At 47.4% G+C, this 19605-nt stretch overlaps 1 protein-coding gene across 4 annotated transcripts in view; it reads right to left on the bottom strand.

Moving 5' to 3' along the window:
• NDST2 (N-deacetylase and N-sulfotransferase 2) overlaps nucleotides 1-19605 on the bottom strand; it is a 266023-nt gene that overhangs the window by 184969 nt on the left and 61449 nt on the right. For all 4 annotated transcript variants that reach the window (XM_032778287.2, XM_075072989.1, XM_075072990.1 and 1 more), the window contains one exon: nucleotides 11608-11682. Coding sequence is in view for 3 of the 4 variants with exons in the window: in XM_075072989.1 (XP_074929090.1) it covers nucleotides 11608-11682 (75 nt within the window). In the remaining variant the exon portion in view is untranslated. The remainder of the gene's footprint in view (nucleotides 1-11607; nucleotides 11683-19605) is intronic.

The following is a 19605-nucleotide window of genomic DNA, read 5'->3' as shown; positions in this document are numbered from 1 at the left end:
GGCAGCACTCCTGCAAACTGAACAAGGGGCAGCCCCATCTCCCACCCCCAGTGAGGCTATGGCAAGGGGCAGCAGGGGAGGAAGGAAGCCACATGTGATGTCAGTCCCCTCCCCCCCAGCACCCACCACCCCTTCCCAGAGCCCTCACCCCCTCTCCGGCCCCCAAACTCTACCCCAGAGCCTGCACACAGCCATTCGCACTCCCTCCCAGAGCCTGCATCACTCCACCCATCCTGCACCCCACTCTGTGCCCACAGGATCGGTGCAAGGATATTGCACCTTAGGCGAAACTTCCACCTTGCACCCCCCCTCCCCTCCCCCTGGAGCATCACTTATTATAAACTTTCAAAAATGAATAATGTGGCATTGTTCATTAGAATTAATTCCTGTTAGGCTTGAAAATGTATTTTCATTATTTAGTCTACATATTTAATGAAAATAAATGATTAACCTAACAGGGGGAAGGATAGCTCAGTGGTTTGAGCATTGGCCTGCTAAACCCAGGGTTGTGAGTTCAGTCTTTGAGGGGGCCACTTAGGAATCTGGGGCAAAAATTAGTCCTGCTAGTGAAGGCAAGGGGCTGGACTTGATGACCTTCAAGGTCCCTTACAGTTCTAGGAGATTGGTATATCTCCTATTATTATTAGAGTGTGGGGCTGGCTGTGGGCAGGTGGTACAGCAGGGGCTGGCTGGAGACAGGGGGTGTGGGACTAGCTGGTTTCAGCCAGGGGAGTGCGACAGGGGGTGTGAGGCTGTCTGGAGGCAGGACGGGGGTGTGGGACTGGCTGGCTTTGGGCAGGGAGACGCAGCAAGGGCTGGCTGGAGACAGGGGGTGTGGGGCTGGCTGGCTTCAGGCAGCAGGGTGCAGCAGGGGCTGGCTGGAGATGAGGTATGGGGCTAGCTGGCTTCGGGCAGTGGGGTGCGGCAAGGGTTGGCTGGAGACAGGGGGTGTGGGGCTGGCTGGAGATAGGGCAGGGGGGTGGGGCTAGCTGGCTTCGGGCACGGGGTGCAGCAGAGGCTGGCTAGAGACAGGGGGTGTGGGGCTGGCATAGGGGTTTCTGGCAGGAAAGGGAGAAGGTGAAAGGAGGCGAGTAGTGGGTGGGGGACTGACTAGGAGGGATGCAGCAAGCCAGCAGGAGGCTAGGGGGTGAAGAGGGGTGTGATGGTAGGGCTGAGCGGGGAAGGGGAGGGTCCTCTTTTACTGTTGTGATCTGGTCACTCTATGCGTGCCGTTTCTCCCTTCACACACCTTCCTTTTTGGCCCACAGCTATTTAGGGGGGGGAGGGCACTGGGGAAGGAGGGTTTGTTTCCGCGAGACAGGCAGCGCTGGTGGGGGGGATTGTTTCCACGGGGCCATGTGTGTGTGTGTATGTGTCTGTTTCACGGGTGGCTGGGCTGCGATGGGGGGGCACAATTTTATATTCTTGCCTCAGGCACAAAAATGGCTAGTTACGGCTCTGCTGGATCGCCCTGAAATATAAACATTGGACTATAACCTATGGACTTTTTCTGAAAGAGCTCTTTGCATCTACAAAGCTCTCCATCTCTGCCATGAATCTGAATCTCAATGAATTGAACTCATGTCAGTATTTATACTGATCTTTTAACCAGTATGCTCTCTTTTCCTTTTTAATAAATTTTAGTTTAGTTAATAAGAATGACTGTGACATGTATTTCAGTAAGATCTGGAATATTCATTAACCTGGGAGATAATATGTCTGATCCTTTGAGATTGATAGAACTTTTTTATATGATGAATAAGATTTTCATTAATGCTCATTATATTTGACTTGGGTGTCTAGGTGGAAGCCTGAGGCTGGGTTACTTTAAGGCAGGGTGGGCAAACTTTTTGGCTGAGGGCCACATCTAGGAATAGAAATTGTATAGTGGGCCATGAATGCTCACCAAATTGGGGTTGGGGTGTGGGAGGGGGTGAGGGCTCTGTTTGGGGGGTGAGTGCTCCGGGGTGGGGCCAGAAATGAGGAGTTCAGGGCGTGGGAGAGGGCTCCAGGCTGGGGCGTGCAGGCTCTGGCTGGGGGGTGTGGGCTGTGGGGTGGGGCTGGGGAGTTTGGGGTATAGGAGGGTGCTCTGGGCTGGGACCGGGGGGTTCAGAGGGTGGGAGGGAGATCAGGGCTGGGGTAAGGGTGTGGGAAGGGGCGCAGGCTCTGGCTGGGGGTGCAGGCTCTGGAGTGTGGCTGGGGATGAGAGATTTGGGGTTGCAGGACAGTGCTCCGGGCTGGGATTGAGGGGTTTGGAGGGCAGGAGGGGGAATCAGGGCTAGGGCAGGGGGCTGAGGCATGGGGGGGAGGCTCAGAGGCTTACTTCAGGTGGCTCCCAGAAGCAGTGGCATGTCCTTTCTACAGCTCCTATGCAGAGGCTCAGCCAGGTGGCCCTGCACACTGCCCCGTCTGCAGGCACTGCCCCTGCAGCTTCCATTGGAGCACCGGAGGGGGCCACTGAAGCTCACAGGAGATGGAGTGGAGCCATGCTACAGCTTCCAGAAGCCACGTGGAATGGCTCCCAACCCTGCTCCTTGGCTGGAGCGGTGCAAGCCCCAGACTGTGCTCCCCAGCACAGGGGTGGCTTAAAACGGCTTCTGGGCCAGATCCGGCCCACCGGCCATAATTTGCCCACCCCTGCCTTAAGGGAACTCTGTTGTTGACTTCTGAGTAACCAGTGAAGTATAACAGAAGCTGATTTGGGCTGGCTTGGTAAATTTAAGTATTGGAATATCCACCAGCTTTGGAATATCTATCTGCCCCATTCTTTGCAATTCACCCTAATTGAGTGACCTCAGCGGCTCCCATGGGATTCCAGTTATATTGCATTATATTGTTCCTTATTTAATCTCTATCATACATTCTCTCAACCACCTTTACTCTAAACAATTTCAACTTTTCAATCTCTCTTCAGATGAAAATCTCTCCAAAACTCTATTAATTTTTGTTGTCACCTACATATGAACCCCTTTATTTCTGCTGGGGTGTTTTAAACCAGGGGACCAAAACAGAATTCAGTACTGCTGGTGAGGGTATAGCCCTGAGTTATATTATGGCACGAACAGTATTCTCTAATACTGCCTTTCAAGAGAGTAAAGAGAAACAAAACCACACTATGGAACTTGTACAAAAAATTCCCACCACTTTGGCATTAGCCACAATGGAAGCCCTACGTCAGACTGCTTTTTGACTCAAGCAGCCATTTATAGCACTGTCAATTAACCCTGCTCTGAGGAAATCTAATAAACATGATGGTGTAAACAGCTGGAAGAACCAGAGAGCCCTCCACACTAAAGCTTCCACTGGATTAGCTGTGTCAGTGGTAGCTTCAGTGAGGATTTTTTGGCAAAGTGCCCTACTGCAGATGGAACCAGAGACATCGTAAAACAAATAAGTTAGGTTTTTACCTCACTTTCTGTGATACTGGGTGTGCTGCACTGTGACGCTTTCTTGGGGTATCCAGGATTGCGAGTCACTAGGTAACCTCCCGATTCAGTGAGAGAGAGAGATGCTTGTGCTTAACTATGTGTCAGCTTCGTGATACCACCAGCATATTTGTCACCGAAACAATCTCCTCAAGGCCCTGCCAGCCCTTACTTTGCCTTGCAGTTTAACAATAGGTGCAGTCCGACCCCCCTAAAGTGTTCCCATGCAGTATCCAGCCCTTAACTGCTAGACACTCACCGAAATTACCTGGGAAGCTGTCCTTAAAGGAACAAAACACACACCAGCTTGTCTGATTCATCTGAGGATGAGCTTCAATAGAATATCACAGCACTGGGGTATATTTATATTGAAAACAATCATAATGCTAAAATTTAAGGGTTAGTGAGGAAGAATAACAATGGAAACAGAAAACAAAAAGTGTACCACGCTTCCTATAGTATAAACTTAACTTTAACAGGCTAATCCCTTGGCTAAAGCAGTTTATCTCACCTAAAGCAATCAACAGGGCTAGAATCCCTCTTTCATGAATGCAGAAAGCACTGTCCTTTTTGCTTTCCTCAGTGAAGAACAAAGAGGTGTCCTTTTGCCTCCTCCTTACATCCCCAAAGTTCACTGTTTTGTCCCCCATGGTTGATTCCCTGGTGTGCTGGCTCCATGTTGCTTTCACAGCCTCATGTTGATATTATATGCACATAAGCTTCCATCGTGTTGGCTTACAGTACCAATGCTTATTTTACATGTGAACCGAGGCAGATAGGAGAATATACATCCTTTGGTCTAAATCTGCTTGACAAATCGGCTTGACAACCCTGCTTTGATTCAGACTTAAAAAAAAATATATTTTCCAGTATATATACACACAACTCCTCAAATATCATCCACATATACATCTCACAATTATTATGAGGATCATTATGACATAAGCTTTTATTAGAGACCTCACTTGACCCTCTTTGGATAAACACTATGGAAGCAATGTGTTAGGTGTAGTGAGTTGTCAGGCCTGCCAGGAGTTACTGTTACAGTGAACCCTTTGCCAGTTGACACTGAGGCTTTCTTAGGGTCTGTCATAGGGTTCACTCATCACAGTGGCACCTCCTGCTGGCTATCCTAGGGATTAGCTCTGCCAGCCAGTGAGCCCTCTTCTGGTGGTGCCTCTCCCACCATCTCCTCCGCCTGCAGACCCACCTCAGTCCAAGTACCAGAATGTCCTCTTCATGAATCAGCCTCCGGCCAAGTCACCATCCATATTTCCCCCTTCTGGGGGTGGGTATCACTTTCAACCAGTCAAGCCACTCTCCCAGTGGTGACTGGGGTGGGAACCTTGGCCCTCTCACTGCTCTGGGTCCCAACCCAGGGACCCTGTAGATAGCAGCCTCCTGTTGTGACTCTTAACTTCTCCCAATGCTGCTCCATGTCCCTGGGCCACTTTCCCATGGTCCCAGCACCTTCTTCACCCTCACTTCAGCTCCTTCAGCTGTCCTGTCCCAGCAGCCAGCCAAGAGCTCTCGTCGCTCTGCCAGTCCCTGCCTGCAGCTGCTCTGTCCAAGGTGCTATAGTTCCTTCAGCCTGTTAAGAACACAGTCCTCACTCCTTGAGCTCCCAGCAGCCACCAATGTGTTCTGCCCTGCAGCTCTTCTTATATGGGTCTGTGGGGCCCAGATTGGCTGCTCCCTGCAGCTCTTCTCTGATTGGCTGTGCCCCGTGCAGCCTTTCTAGGCTGCTTGGAGGACTCACCTCCACTGCTCCACTCTGGGGCAGGACATGGTAGTACCAGGAGGCCTTCGCTAACCCCTCCAACTCATGTGGAATACTGTAACTGGCCCACTGCAATCCAGGCTGCCAGGCTGCCCAAGGGAGCCCAGTGCAGCAGACCGTCAGTCACCGCAGCCTCGATGAGCGGCAGTGGCTGTCGGCTCCTTTCCCTGCCCCATCACTGGCAAGCAGCCACAGGCTGCTGCCTACCGGTGACGGAGAGCAGGGGTGGAGAGATGAGCCCTCAGCCACCCGGCTGAGAGGAGCGAGCGGAGGGGCGGAGAGAAGTCCTGGGCCAGCGGGCCTAGAGGAGCACGGGGGAGGGGCCAGAGAGGAGAGAGGCCGCAGCGTAAGTGAAGTGGAGCGCCAGGCCGGGCCAGCGGGGCTCTTGCTGAGCGTGGGCCTGCTGCCATTATAAACCTGGTACTGTCTGAGCTGGGCTGGGGCTGGGGGCCTCTCCCTGCCACGGCAGGTCCAGGGCTGAGGGAAAGGCATCTCTCCCTGCTGCAGCCCTGAGTGCCCGCATGGCGCTTAATAGGCTGCTGCGCAGCTTAGAGGGAACTTAGACTATCATATCTAGAAAGAAGCAAAAGGTTGTCTTTAGTCCATCCTTTGAATTCCAGTAGGAATGCCCACTGGAAGGGTTAATTTAAGGCCTGTCATTGATTTTTTTTTTTTCTGAACAATCCTACTCAGGATACTTGGGGTGGGGTGGGGTGGGGTGGGGGAAATTCAAGCAAATGGACGTCATTTGTTGTAAAGATATAAAATGTACATGACATATGCTTATTCTGGCTTCTCGATCCTCTGAATAATCTCATAAGTTTAACTATGAGTTTGGTGAATATGGGAAAAGGAGGAAGGATCTTATATTCAAGCACAGGGTAGAAAACAGCAGCTAATTATTACTTCCCTTGCCTTATAAATTATTATATGATATTCCAAACTGACAGACACTCCTCCATGTACTTGCCCAAATTCATAGGTACAACTCCCAGAGAGATGCCCTTAAAAGGTAACCAAGCTACCACATGCGTTATAATCCAGATATAATTGTAGGTTAGTTAAGTACTCAGTCATTACCTGCAGGGGACTGAATTTTCTCCAAACACGCACACATTTTTAAAACAAGGCATCAATGAGACAAACAGAGTTAAGATGTTTCCAGTGTTGTAGCCATGTTGGTCCCAGGATATTAGAGAGACAAGGTGTGTGAACCAACTTCTGCTGACAAAAGAGACGAGCTTTTGAGCTACACCAGGCTCTTCTCAGGTGAACATTTATTTCCTTGGGCAGCTGACAATGATCTTCAGCTGCGCAACATACTAGTATAAATGAAACCCACCACATCCTACTGATTCCGTACTGCTTAAGGGCCAACAATTGCATTGGTTAGCGCCAAACCCAGCTCGTTGTCAGGAGATTCCATACATTTATAACCACAATGTTCAAAATCACCATGGGGACCTGGTTCCCCATTCTGCAACAGTGCATCCCAGTCACTTCAAATATCAAACTTGCTTGAACACAAAAAGGTAGATGGAAGCCTACTCTGGAGAAAATGAACAATTATACAAGAAAATAACAAAGGCAGTTACCAGCTAAGTAGATATTTGGAACCATAATGGGTCATTGCATGGGTGCCACTTGTGCTCCTTATACTTGGCTTACATCAACTGATTACTAGCTGCCTTGCTGACAAATTAGCACTCGTCAATGTACCCCATGATTCCTGTATGTCCTCAGAAAATCTGTAACATTGTCTATTTGGCCCTAAATTTATGAAATACAGGCTCACTGATATTTCTTTGGTTTCTGAATAAACAAGGTTTCATGGAACTTGACAATAATAAAGGAGTATCGCAAACCTCCCCTCCTGCTCTAAGTGCAGGGCACTTTTTTTTGACCTTGCCTTCTCTAACAAAAACATAGCTGTTCTCCCCCCAGGTAGATGATGAGGGAACAAACATGTGACAAACATTAGTCACATTGTTTAATGCTCTACTGGAAAAAGCTCAGATACTATGGTGATGGGTACAGTGTGATAATCTGTATAAAATAGAATAGAATGTAATAGAACATATGATTGCCTGAACCTTCGTGCTCCTGAGTAAGGGACTGCATGCATCATCTTGGTTAGCAAGGACAGCACCTCTTGGCACTTTTACACACCACAAAACATATTCAAGCTTCTTCTTTGTGGGATTTCTCCCCTCCTTTCTCCAGTTAAAGGGAAACTCTTCTCTTAGACATTCCAGGGGAAACTGAATAGCAAATTCCATTAACTTGAACTCTGAGACTGTAACTCAAATACTATGAGTCACTGACAGCTGGGAACAATCCCACAAGCTTTGGAGAAATGCCATACTCAATGCAGCAGCCGCCCCCTTCCACACCAGTCCACAAAAGCTAGCAAATCTGAAAGGAATCACAAGGATGCTACTGCTTGCTAGAGAGGGAGGGGCAACCCTACTGAAAGGATCCAAGCAAAAGAAGGGCCTGCTTCAGGCAAGCTTCTGAGCAGAACAACGTCATTGTCTCTGAAATAGTCTGACCTGTGCACTGTGACCTAGGTTTCTGGTTTGAAAAGGGGGCTTAGCAAGCTTTCTTGTAGAGAACTGTTATATAATTACCAAGCCTCACCCAACCACCTCTCTGGTATGTGGAAGAAGTAGCGTACTCTTGTGCTTCCATCTGTGTATCTTTTCTGGTGCCTTACCGGCAGAATTCACACTCTCAGCAACAGAGATCAATAGGTTCCCTCAACCCACCAACACACACTGGTCAAGAATGAAAGCATTAACAGGTAGATACTAAAGAGCAACAGCTGTCCGACATTACCTTCTTTCCATCTCCAAAAATTATCTCCCTGGGTCACAAATGAAACATGGTTTGCAATAAGAAACTTTCCTGCTCCAGGCCCTAATGAAACCCTTCACTGTCTTCCTCTCCTTCATCCATTTCAAACTCTTCATCCTCCACTTCAGGGCCCTCTCCAATTCACTCCCCCTGAATCTCAGATCTCATTTACTTCTCACCCGCCCTGGCACACACTCACTTTTCCCTTTAAAGCGAGGCACCTGCATGACCAACAGACCTGCTCCATGTGTGTATTGCAAGCCCTATCTGCTTGCTTTAGTGGTACTTTTCTCCCGTTAGCTATGAAAATCCAACACAGCTAAGAAAGGGGCACTGAATTCCTTTCTTCTCACACACCAGACTTGCTTGCTGAGGTCTAGTCAGTTACACAGATCTCACTGAAGGCACAGTTGTTTTTTTAATAATGGTGAGGAACCATGATGAGGAAAGAAACCAGCTTGACACTCTGATCTCAGGTTAACTCTGCAAGTTTAGAAAGGATATCTTTTCACTTGTCATCCAAGCACATCTGAGATGGAGTTAAGAAAGAAGAAACATGTAATCACGAGTTCCCCTTTTTTTGCTATCACTTTCAAGAGTATAACCACAAAAAGGTAAAGGTCCTCAATATCTTCCTCCCATTAGCACCTTTGTTCGCTCTTAGGTCCTGGTCTACACAAGAGAATTTAGAAAAGAAGTTCACACAGACTCTACCACCCATTCACCCGCACTGGTTGAAGCTTCATAACATTTAGTTGACAGTGACGAAAATGCCAGAAGCTGCCACAGCAGTGCATGCACTAAAACTCCCAGCAGTTCTATCACCGGTACAGCTAAACCAATAATAGCTCTGATGGGACATTTTCCCCATTTTTTCCCCCTTATGAAGATTAGATCCAAGCCTTTTTTCAAGCCAACCCCTTACACACAGAACCACTGCCCCTACCTGTGCACCAATCACTCTTTGGTCCTCCAAATCCTTTTTTGAAAACCCTTCTTTCATTGTCCCCCTCACAGCTGCTCCCCACATCCTCTAGAATGGAAACATTCCAACCACAAATGTCAAAAGTGCTTTAATTTGTTCCCTACTGTTGTAAGAAATCTCTTTTTTGGGACTGTGATATATAGTTGTACCTACTTTACAAGTTACAAGTACTATAACATTTGGTTTAATGTTACTTTATGAGGGAACTGCAGGTTTTCTATTTAGGAAGGCTTCCTGGATTGGTGAAGGGAGGGGGGATTAAAGAATATTAAAAGATCTGGCTCTACTAGGAATGTCTGTGCATGCACAAAGATAGGAAGGGATTCTTTTTACAGCTAGCTCACACCAACCAAGACTTCAAAAGATATACTTTGAAGTTTAAAAAAATACCTTTAAAATGACCAAAGATGCAAAAGAAGATTTAAAAATGCTATGTAGCTGGATACTGAATTCCATTAAATATTATTGTAAACTGGAATATACAATGGAGCACTGGTTCTCAAACTCGGGCCTCCGCTTGTTCAAGGAAAGCCCTTGGCAGGCCAGCCGGTTTGTTCACCTGCCGTGTCCGCAGGTTCAGCCGATCGCGGCTCCCACTGGCCGCGGTTCGCTACTCCAGGCCAATGGGGGCTGCAGGAAGGATGGTCAGCACGTCCCTCAGCCCACACTGCTTCCTGCAGCCCCCATTGGCCTGGAGCAGCGAACCACAGCCAGTGGGAGCCGTGATTGGCCGAATCTGCGGACACGACAGGTAAACAAACCAGCCCAGCCTGCCAGGGGCTTTCCCTGAACAAGTAGCAGCGTTAGTTTGAGAACTACTGCATTAGAGAGAAGAATGATGCAACAGGTAAAATGTTAATAAGGCTTTAGAAGTAGCAGGAACAAGCTACACGTGACATCAGTTCAAGAGCTAAAAGAGTGATCAGAGCACTGATTTTGAGAGCCAGACGGAACCACAGACAGACTGAGCTACAGTGAGAACAGCTTCTAAATATGCATGGAAAACCTCTACCAACCTGTAACTGTTTAACAGCCCTTGCAACATAACTTGCAAAAGGGTCAAAATACATTTAAATACAAGTTTCTCATGTTTTAAAAAATGCATTTTACTAATAGCTATACAGAAAACTATAATACTCGGAGTACTACAATTTTTTTATTTAAAACTTTGGCTAAGAGGAAAAAAAGATCAAAGACAATAATAAACCACAGTGACAGGTTACAGTTCAGTATACAACAACTCGTCAAGAAGTAGAGGCGAAAGTTTCAGACTCCCTGGACTACATAGCACTTGCTTCCAATCGTAGAAGGTTCTGAGATATTGGACTTTACAATCACAATATTATTATGTAATGAAAAGTTATTTCAGGTAATTGTTTATACATTTCTAAAACAGTTATAATTTCTCTCACCGTCCAAAACCTAAAGTGTGCACTCACGGCACTAAGACAGACTGGCTTTTCAGGTGGAGGGATAGTACCAATGTTGTTTTTTTTTTAAAACTCAAACATTCAGAAAGCAGATTTTCTGTCAAGTATCAGACACATATAGAACATGTGCTGGCATAAAGATTTCATCATCACTATTTTGGGATGATCTGCAACCATTATTTATGGCTTGGCCACTTGTGAATAATGCAGCCAGCCCAAACACATTCCAATACATTCTTTACACCACAGCACATCATATATTCACTTTCATCCGGTTTTCTCTAAAGCACTGTTAGTATTCCTCACATATGCATTTCGTCTGTGTGCAATCCTGTTTCACAATTATAGAATGCCGTCGTGCTTTCAAACTTCTCTTTAGGATTAGTCCCTGCACTGGTTTAACCTACTTATTTTCAAAAAGATCTGTTGGAAAAACACTCTTCCACAGCAGCTCTACCCATCCCTCTGGTACCTCCCAATATTTCCTTGCCTGGAATGGAGACTTTACAGAAATCACAGCTCAGGAACTACTAGTGGCACCTTCTGCTAACACAGCAATGGGAATGATCCTCAGCGCCCACATCATGCCTGTCCACCCCCTCCCCCCCCGCCCCATCCCTTCACAAAAGCATATTCCTCTTTTCCTCTCAAGTAAAGCCATAAATATGTCTGCTTTGCTCAGATAGCACCCAGCTTCACACAGGTAAGCACGTTTATGTAGAAACACACCACTTTTTGAAGCACTCACCTCAGCCACACTCTGCAGTGATGGTCTTTGGTCAACAACTATACAAATACCAGCAAGTTAGTACTGCAATTAATATTCATTTTCAGGTCAAAGCAATTTTTGTTGCCCTAAATCCAGCCTTCCTGCCCTGCATGTGAGAAGAGAAGCATGCTTACTTTTCAGTTTCCCCCTTCTGCAGTGCTGCAAAATGCCATCCCATCCACACTGAACCAAAATTTAACAGCACTTTGATGGTCGACACTTAAGATTTTATGAGCTGGTAGATTAGATTCTCTCCACCAAGAGTTTAGTTACAGTTAAAGGTGACAGGTATGGCAAGTCTAAATTTATTAGTCCCTTGGAATATAAATCTACATCAAAGAGGATGGAAGTTAAGCTCTTACCTTTTCAGCAGCACCTTTGTTCAGCAGCCAGAACACAGAGCAAAAACCGACAATGCTTGCAATCACTCCCTGCAGCTGGAAAGAAAGGAAAATGGGTCTGGATTAGAGACTTGCAGGAGAGGAAGATCAGAGCACAAATAGGATGCTTCATTTCATAGGAGTTTCAAGATAATCACAGACAAATGTTCTGAGAACACTCACTTTTGGGAGGGGGGGCAGGAGGGGGAGTTCCCAAACAGGACTGAAATAGCCAACAAGGCGCTGCACATCTGATTGTTCCTGGATGGGAGCCACTGAGTGCAGGTAAAGGCAATAACAATATGTAACACAGGGCATGCACCATTTCAAAATAAAACCAGGGAAAGGAATGAAAAAAACAGAGGGGTGTCTGGCTTGCCATGGTCTTTCCGGATCTGAAAATCAAAGTCCAGAGGCCTCTTCATATGAAGGTCACAATCCTGAGAACTCTGGAGTACATTTCACAGAGACACTTTACTTCCGAATGTAGAGTAAACTGGTTCATAAGTCACAGCATTCTCTCTATCACGGAGCTCAGACTGCAGCTGCAGGTCCTTACGTAGACAGTCTCGATGTATAGAAATGCAATGTACTACTAGAAACCAACTCTCTATTAATGCTGTTTGAAGTGTGAGGTACAGATTTTCTAGTCTTACATAGGAAAACCCCAGAACTGGGACTTTTCCCAAATTCTTTGCATAATCTCCTCAAATTAATACCAGGGCTGCCTGAAAGTCAATGCCAGTCAGCCAGCCAATGATAACTTTTCCTTTCATAAGCCTGTAGCCAGCAATTCATGTAACTGTTCCACACAGAGCTCACACTGGACTCTCCATCACAACCCTCATTCATCACAAGAGAGTCAGTCATCTGTCAGTTTGCCCAGGAAAGCTGCAGCACACTCTGCCTGGCAACATGAACACATTTCACCACTTCCCTTATCACACAAACCAAACACAGGAGTTCAGGGCCACGCTACCTTCTCTCAGCAGCAGATACACTGACCTTTTGGCTGCAGTTTTGCCACATGCTTTGGGTCATTAAAGAAAAAAAAAAACATCTCCCACATCTCCTATTGTTTTAAAAACTTTTGCTATTATTCAGCTTGTCCAGTCCAGGGGTTCTCAAATTTTTTGGTGCCCTCAGAGTGCAGTCACCAACTCTTGCTGGTGGCCACGCTGACAGTTTTTCCTAAAATACTTCATTAACTTTAAGAAAAACAAATAAATATGCACATATACATGTCCACATCATCATAATTTATTTATGTAGGGTTTTTTTCAGACTCAGTAGTAAAAATAATTTACAGTGGTCTCTAGTCTTTCCTGGACCGAAACAGAATAGAAACACAAATAAGGCACTTTGCATGTTTTTGTCTTTTGTTGTTGTTTCTTTTGCTTTTTTGATTGCGCTCCTCCCCCACCCCAAATCCACCTCCAAGACTTGCTAGCTGGTAAGTCTTCTGCTGTGAAAAGTGATATTTGTATGTTTGTTAATATCACTTTTCACAGCATTCTTACTCAGCCCCAGCAAGCCCTGAGACAAATTAAGCCCTGGATGTGGAGGTGGGCAGGGAGGCAGAAGGGCCCAGGAATGATGGCACAGGTGGTGAGCCTGGGGCCAGAGCCTGGAACCAGAGCCTGCCACCACATGGACAGAGCCAAAAGCCTCATGGCCAAAGCCTGCCTCCCCTAACCCCAGGAAAGTGGATAATTCACCAGTTGCCTGCACCTCCAGCATTTGTCTCTCTGGAGGGAGGGCCCAACCGCTGCTGGCAGCCCTGCAAGAGGAACCACTGCTTTGCATCCCCCGCCATCACAGACCAGATGGCTGTGGCCGCAAGAAAAGGGGTGGCCGCATTTGAAAAACACTGGTCTAGTCACTTGCAGGTCTCCACGGTTGGACCGTGTCAGTGCTACCACTTATGTTGGCAAAATTTATGTCACTCAGAGGTGTGAAAAAAACACACACCCCGAGTGACAAATGTTTCGCCGGCATAGCACTGTGCACACTGCCACCTATGTCAGTGGCCGAGCTTCTCCCACCGCCATAGCTACCACCGCTCGTTGGGTGGTTTAATTAGGTCAACGGGAGAGCTCTCTTCCATCGGCACAGAGCATCTACACAAGAGATCTTACAGCGGGCACAGCTGTACCGACGCAGCTGCGCCGCTGTAAGCACTCTAGTTTAGACATAGCCTCAGACAAGTCTAACACATATGGCAGCCAACAGCATGGGACCTCCCTTCATAGCATTTCCACAATACACATCTCCAAAAAGAGAAACAGTGAACCAGAGGTTACTGCATTAAATGGCTTCCTGGCACCGGGCCACTTTCACAAACTTGGGCAAGAGCTTGTGGGTAGCACCAGTGGATGATATTGGGAGATTAAAAAGACAATGCTCAGGGAAGTCAGCCCAGAAGTCTATTCCCTTGCCCTCTCCCACCCATATATCTATTTACAAAGTATCCGACAAAGTGGGTATTCACTCACGAAAGCTCATGCTCCAAAACTTAGTCTATAAGGTGCCACAGGACTCTTTGCTGCTTTTAAAGTAAATGTGATTTAACAAGCTCTTTATTTTCCAATCAAATCTTTCAAAAGAAAGATGGACTCCCACAGGGCTGGGTCCAAAAGTAATTGGTCAGCAGATCAGTCAAATATTGTCAAAAAATATAATAAATGGTGAAATATTTTAAAGTGCAGATTTACTAGAACAGTAACAACAGTAACTAAAAAGAATAAGACCTTCTGGTTTCTAACAGGCTTAGCTTTAGACAGCTACTTATGCTTAATTACAAAACCAAGGTGTTTAGCTGAGTTACTTTAACTCAGAAAAATGTGTAACACAATAAAATTAAGGTCTCAGGCCTGGTCTACACTACGCGTTTAAATCGATTTAAAGAGCGTTAAATCGATTTAACGCTGTACCCGTCCACACTACAACGCCCTTTATATCGATATAAAGGGCTCTTTAAATCGATTTACGGAAATCGACAGTAGTTGGCCTCCGGCGGTAATCCCACAGTGCACCACTGACCGCCGGACAGCAATCAACTCAGATGCAGCGGCAGGTAAACAGAAAAGGCCGCCGCAAACTGAATACATTTGCTGTGCCCCAGCGTGGAGCCGAGCAGCACGGGTGCGAGCGTCCAAAGCCAAAAAGAGCCAGCAGACATACGAGATACAGATCTATCGCTAAGAGAACAAACTTTGTATGCAGAGCCTTCCGTATCCAGAAACGAAATGCCAAAGCGTGCAAAAATCTCCGAGATACACAGCACTGCCGGACAGCGTAAAACGGAACCAAGACTCAAATGACATCTAACATTATGAGGGGACGAGGACTCAGCTATCCCACAGTCCACACACGTCTCGAAATAGCAATCTTGGTGAGCTCCCAATGTCGGTAGGTCAAACAACAGGTCTGGCCGTGGTTCACGAATAGCTTCCTTAGTTCCCCACAGGCCACACACTACGTAAAGAAAGGGAAGAACATGTCTTACTTCTTCAATGTCACCCTAGTACTGAATGCGCGTAGACGCGATGCTGCAGCATGAGAGCACTATCCGCCTCTCCCCCTCCCCGGTGAGACGGAGCAATATACTGATACCGTCGTCACAACACCGGATGCTTCCCTGGCGGCCTCAGTGGAGGCTCCGGGGCTGGAAATGGGAATGACTCCAGTTACTCCCAGTAGATGTAACCACAGAATGGCTGGAACCATCCTCTCGTCTCATCATACGCAACGGGGGCTGAGCTTCATCAGCCCCCTCCCTGCCTGTTAAAGAAATTCGTACGCTGGACGTCAAGCCTGGGACTGCCTCCCCCATTTATCTTCACTACACAAGTCTCTGTTTCTTATCAGCATCTCTATAACTTCAGACACAAGGGGGGACAACGCAAGGAGCCCAGAAAGGTGGGGAGGAGGAACAACAGTGGGTGGTTGCGGGCACCTCGTAAACGGACACGGACCTGCTCTGACACTGGTCCCTAACACACTTACCCTATCTAGCAGCGACTGACTAATTTAGAAAACCAAAAGGGAGGGATGATCATCCAATCCCAAATTTTCTTTGCATTGCGCCCCGCCGATTCAAGCCAGGGCACTCATGATACACATACAGTACAGAGGGAGAGATAAACCGTCATCTCATTCCATTTCCCGCAGTCGACGTACTAGAATAACCGGTACGCATGCTCGCTACATTGAAAAAGCAAAGTGAATGCTGCGTAGCGGCCTGGAATCCGCGCTCTCTCCTCGGTCATCAACGCATTACGTGCCGAAAAAAAAAATAAAAGCTGAACGGACCTCATTGGTGCATCTAGGCGTCGCCAGGGCAATCCAGAAAACAGGCGCGACAGATTGTCAGCTATGTTCCACGAGAAGAAGACATTACCCAAAGAAGAATTCCAAGGGGCGGGGGAGACTGCGGGAACTATGGGATAGCTACGGAAGAGCTACCCACAATGCAACGCTTCAGAAATCGACGTTAGCCTCGGACCATGGACGCACAACGCCGAATTACTGTGCCTAGTGTGGCTGCATGAAATCAAATTTATATCATCAGTTTTATAAAACCGATTTTAGCTAATTCGATATTATCCCGTAGTGTAGACGTGGCCTCAGAAATGAAAGAATCACCGTTGCCTACCTCAGGGCAATCTTGCTGGAATACCTGACAATATTTGACTTTAGTCAAATAATAGGCTGTCAGTTGATCAGTCAATTGACATTATTTGCCCAGTCAATTAACTAGTTTGCCAAACCTAATCTCATGTTAGGATCTATGTTCCCTCTAAACTGCACGGTTGGGCAGCCACCCAGGAGAGATGCAAGTGTCCGCAGTTGATTAGCATTTGGCAGTGTGGGACCAGGTGCCCCTCCTCCCCGCTGCTTTGCAGCCACGTAGCTCCTGCTGCTGCTCCCAGGACCCTCCTGCTGGCTGTGCAGCGCAGGGGTGGGGAGGGTGCTGTCAGGGTACCCCCTCCCCCTGCCCTTGTACTCCATATGCACAGAGCAGGGGGGAGGGGACAGCCTGGCTCAGCACTGGGAGCTGCTGCAGTCTGAGGTCTGAATGACTCAAGCCTCCAGGCACTGAGTGCCTTTCTTAAAGAGACAGCGCACAATCTGAGACTTCCCCAGCAGCCAGCTCACCCAGTCTGTGTGTGTGTGTCTTTCTCTCTCACACACACACACACACACACACACACACACACCCTCCACTCCCTGCTGCTCACGTACCTCATCTCTGCAGAGCGGGGGAGGGGAGACAGGACTCAGGACAGAGCAGGAGAGCGTTCAGTGAGTGCCTTAAAGAGACAGCACACGCTGGCTCAGAAACTTCCCCAGCAGCCAGCACACACTGTGTCTGTGTCGCACACACACGCTCTGTGCCGCATACATGCATTGTCTCGGTGTTGAACACACACACACTCTGTGTCACACACACACGGTCTCTTTCACACTCACCTCCCAACACATACTTGTGTTATTAGTATTGTTACTTCTTGGCACGTCCTTCAATGCACATATATTCCTCGGTAGTTTTCGTCTTTCAAAGTGTGTTATTTTAATGTTTTAACTGGTCCATGCATTTCATAATTTTTATTTCTCTTACACTTAAAATTAATTCTTTGAGTAGTGAGCTCTAAAATGCCTAATCTGTCCTGGCTGAAGTAATTATCCCTATGGTAACCTTTTAAAAATATATATATATATCTCTCTCTCTCTCATATCTAGGTTTTTTGTTTCTACTGGTGACGCGCATCTGCACATACCTCGGTGCACATAATAAAATTTATTCTGCACATGGATGAAAAAAATTAGAGGGAACATTGGTTAAGATCTGAACATTTTCCCCTTCCCTCTATTTCCATTATCTCCCTGGATCAGGGCTTTGGAACAGAGCCCAGAGCTGGACCACGGACCAGTAGGTTCTATGCCTGGAGCTGGCGTGGAGCAATTCAAAAATTTGATTGCTTCAAATCCCTGCCCTGGACCCAAACATCATGATGGATGAGCAATAACGTAGATTCACTAGAGAGGGAACGGGTGAGAGGCAGAAAGAAATAGTTAAAAATGGAGGAGACCAGCATGCCTTGATGTATCTCAGAAGCATAGAAATTAAGAGATGAAAGACTTACTAAATCATCTGTTTTATCCCCATGCAAAAGCTGGGTCTTTGTCTTTAGGATACATCTTGAGTGCTTTGTCCAGTCTAGTTTTACATTTCTTCATCCAACTCTTCCTTTGGGGAGAGTATTCCAAAAATTTAATAATTTTCAGGATCTCATTCCACTGTTCCTGATTATGCCTCTTAGTACAAAGCTGAATTAACTCATTTCCATCTTTCAAGAGTACTCCCCTCAAATATTTGCAGATTATCACTTTTCTCCACTACATGCTTTCAGTTATCACTCAGGGTTTGGCTACACTTACAGCTGTACAGCGCTGGGAGTTAAAGCTGTCTTTGTACAGCTGTGTAGGGAAAGCGCTGCAGTGTGGCCACATGTGCAGCATTCAGGGCCAGCTCTAGCAATTTCACCACCCCAACCATGGTGGCACGCCGCGGGGGGCGCTCTGCCGCTCGCCGGTCCCGTTGCTCCAGTGGACCTCCTGCAGGCTTCCCTGTGGGGGGTCCGGTGGTCCCACAGCTCTGGTGGACCTCCTGCAGGCGTGCCTATGGATGCTCCACCGGAGCCACAGGACCAGCGGACCCTCTGCAAGCATGGCTGCGGGAGCTCTACCGGAGCCGTCTGCCGCCCTCCCAGCAACCAGCAGAGCGCCCCCCGCAGCATGCCACCCCAAGCACATGTTTGGCGCGCTGTGGCCTGTAGTCGGCCCTGGCAGCATTTGCAGCGGTGTTGGGAGTGGTGCATTATGGCCAGCTATCCCAGTGTTCAGGTGGCTGCAACGTGCTTTTCAAAAGAGGGGGGTGGGGTGGAGTGTGACAGGGAGCATGGGGGAGACAGAGAGAGTGGATTTTTGGAGCTGACACTATGTCAGCTCCCTGCCTTGCAAGTTCTAAGGACTTGAAGATACACAGCACAAACCTTCAATCATTTTAAAAGTTTCGACCCCTTCCCCCACCCCTCTCATATTCACTAAATGCAAATAGCCTTCAGACCAGATAAGTAGCTTCTCCAAAACGGACCCCACCCCACCCCCACTCCGGGCTGCTTCTCTCCTCAAGCAAACACTAGCTGTGGACATTCCAAAGGAATCCACCTGCCTGCCTCTGCTCGAGCAAACAGGAGCTGTCTTTGTTTTTTAGATAAGCAGCTCTGGGAGCCCGAGTTCACAACAAAACAAAGAGTGTTATCTTTACTTAAAAAGCATTATGGGAATGTTCCGGAGGTCAGTTACAGTGAAGTAAAATTAATCCCTGTTTACACTGGCACCCCAGCACTGCAAGAGCAGCGCTATAGTCATTACTCCCCAGGCCGAAGTGGAGTACAGCCTGCACTGTAGCCAGGGAGATGCAGCGCTGTATGTGCCTTGCCAGTGTGGACGGGGAGTAGGTTACAGTGCTGTAAAGCCACCACCAGCACTGTAACTCTCCAGTGTAGCCAAGCCCTTAGCCAATCTACCCATATTTACAATGGGTTCTTTGCTTGCATAATTCCTTTCCATCTTTAATCATTTGTCACTCCCTCCAATTTGTTTACATGTGTCTAGTAATGAGGTACGTGGTCCTTGACCCTACTGCAAGTTAAGGCTATGTCCACACTGGTACTTTCGTCCCTAAAACTTTTGTGGCTCAGGGGTGTGAAAAAATACCCCGCTGAACGACAAAAGTTTTAGCAACAAAAAGCACTGGTGTGGACAGTGCTTTGCCGGTGGGAACCACGCTCCCAGCAATGAAGCTACCGTCCCTCATTGAGGATGGTTTTATTTTGCCACCAGGAGGGCTCTCTCCCGGCGATAAAGAGCAGCCACACAGCATACCTTACAACAGCACAGCTGCACTGGCAT

The sequence above is a fragment of the Chelonoidis abingdonii genome, chromosome 16 (genome assembly GCF_003597395.2).
Source record: "Chelonoidis abingdonii isolate Lonesome George chromosome 16, CheloAbing_2.0, whole genome shotgun sequence".
NCBI classification, from domain to species: Eukaryota; Metazoa; Chordata; order Testudines; family Testudinidae; genus Chelonoidis; species Chelonoidis abingdonii.
The sequence above is the reverse complement of the archived record's forward strand: the minus strand, read 5'-3'. Positions and strand labels throughout refer to the sequence as shown.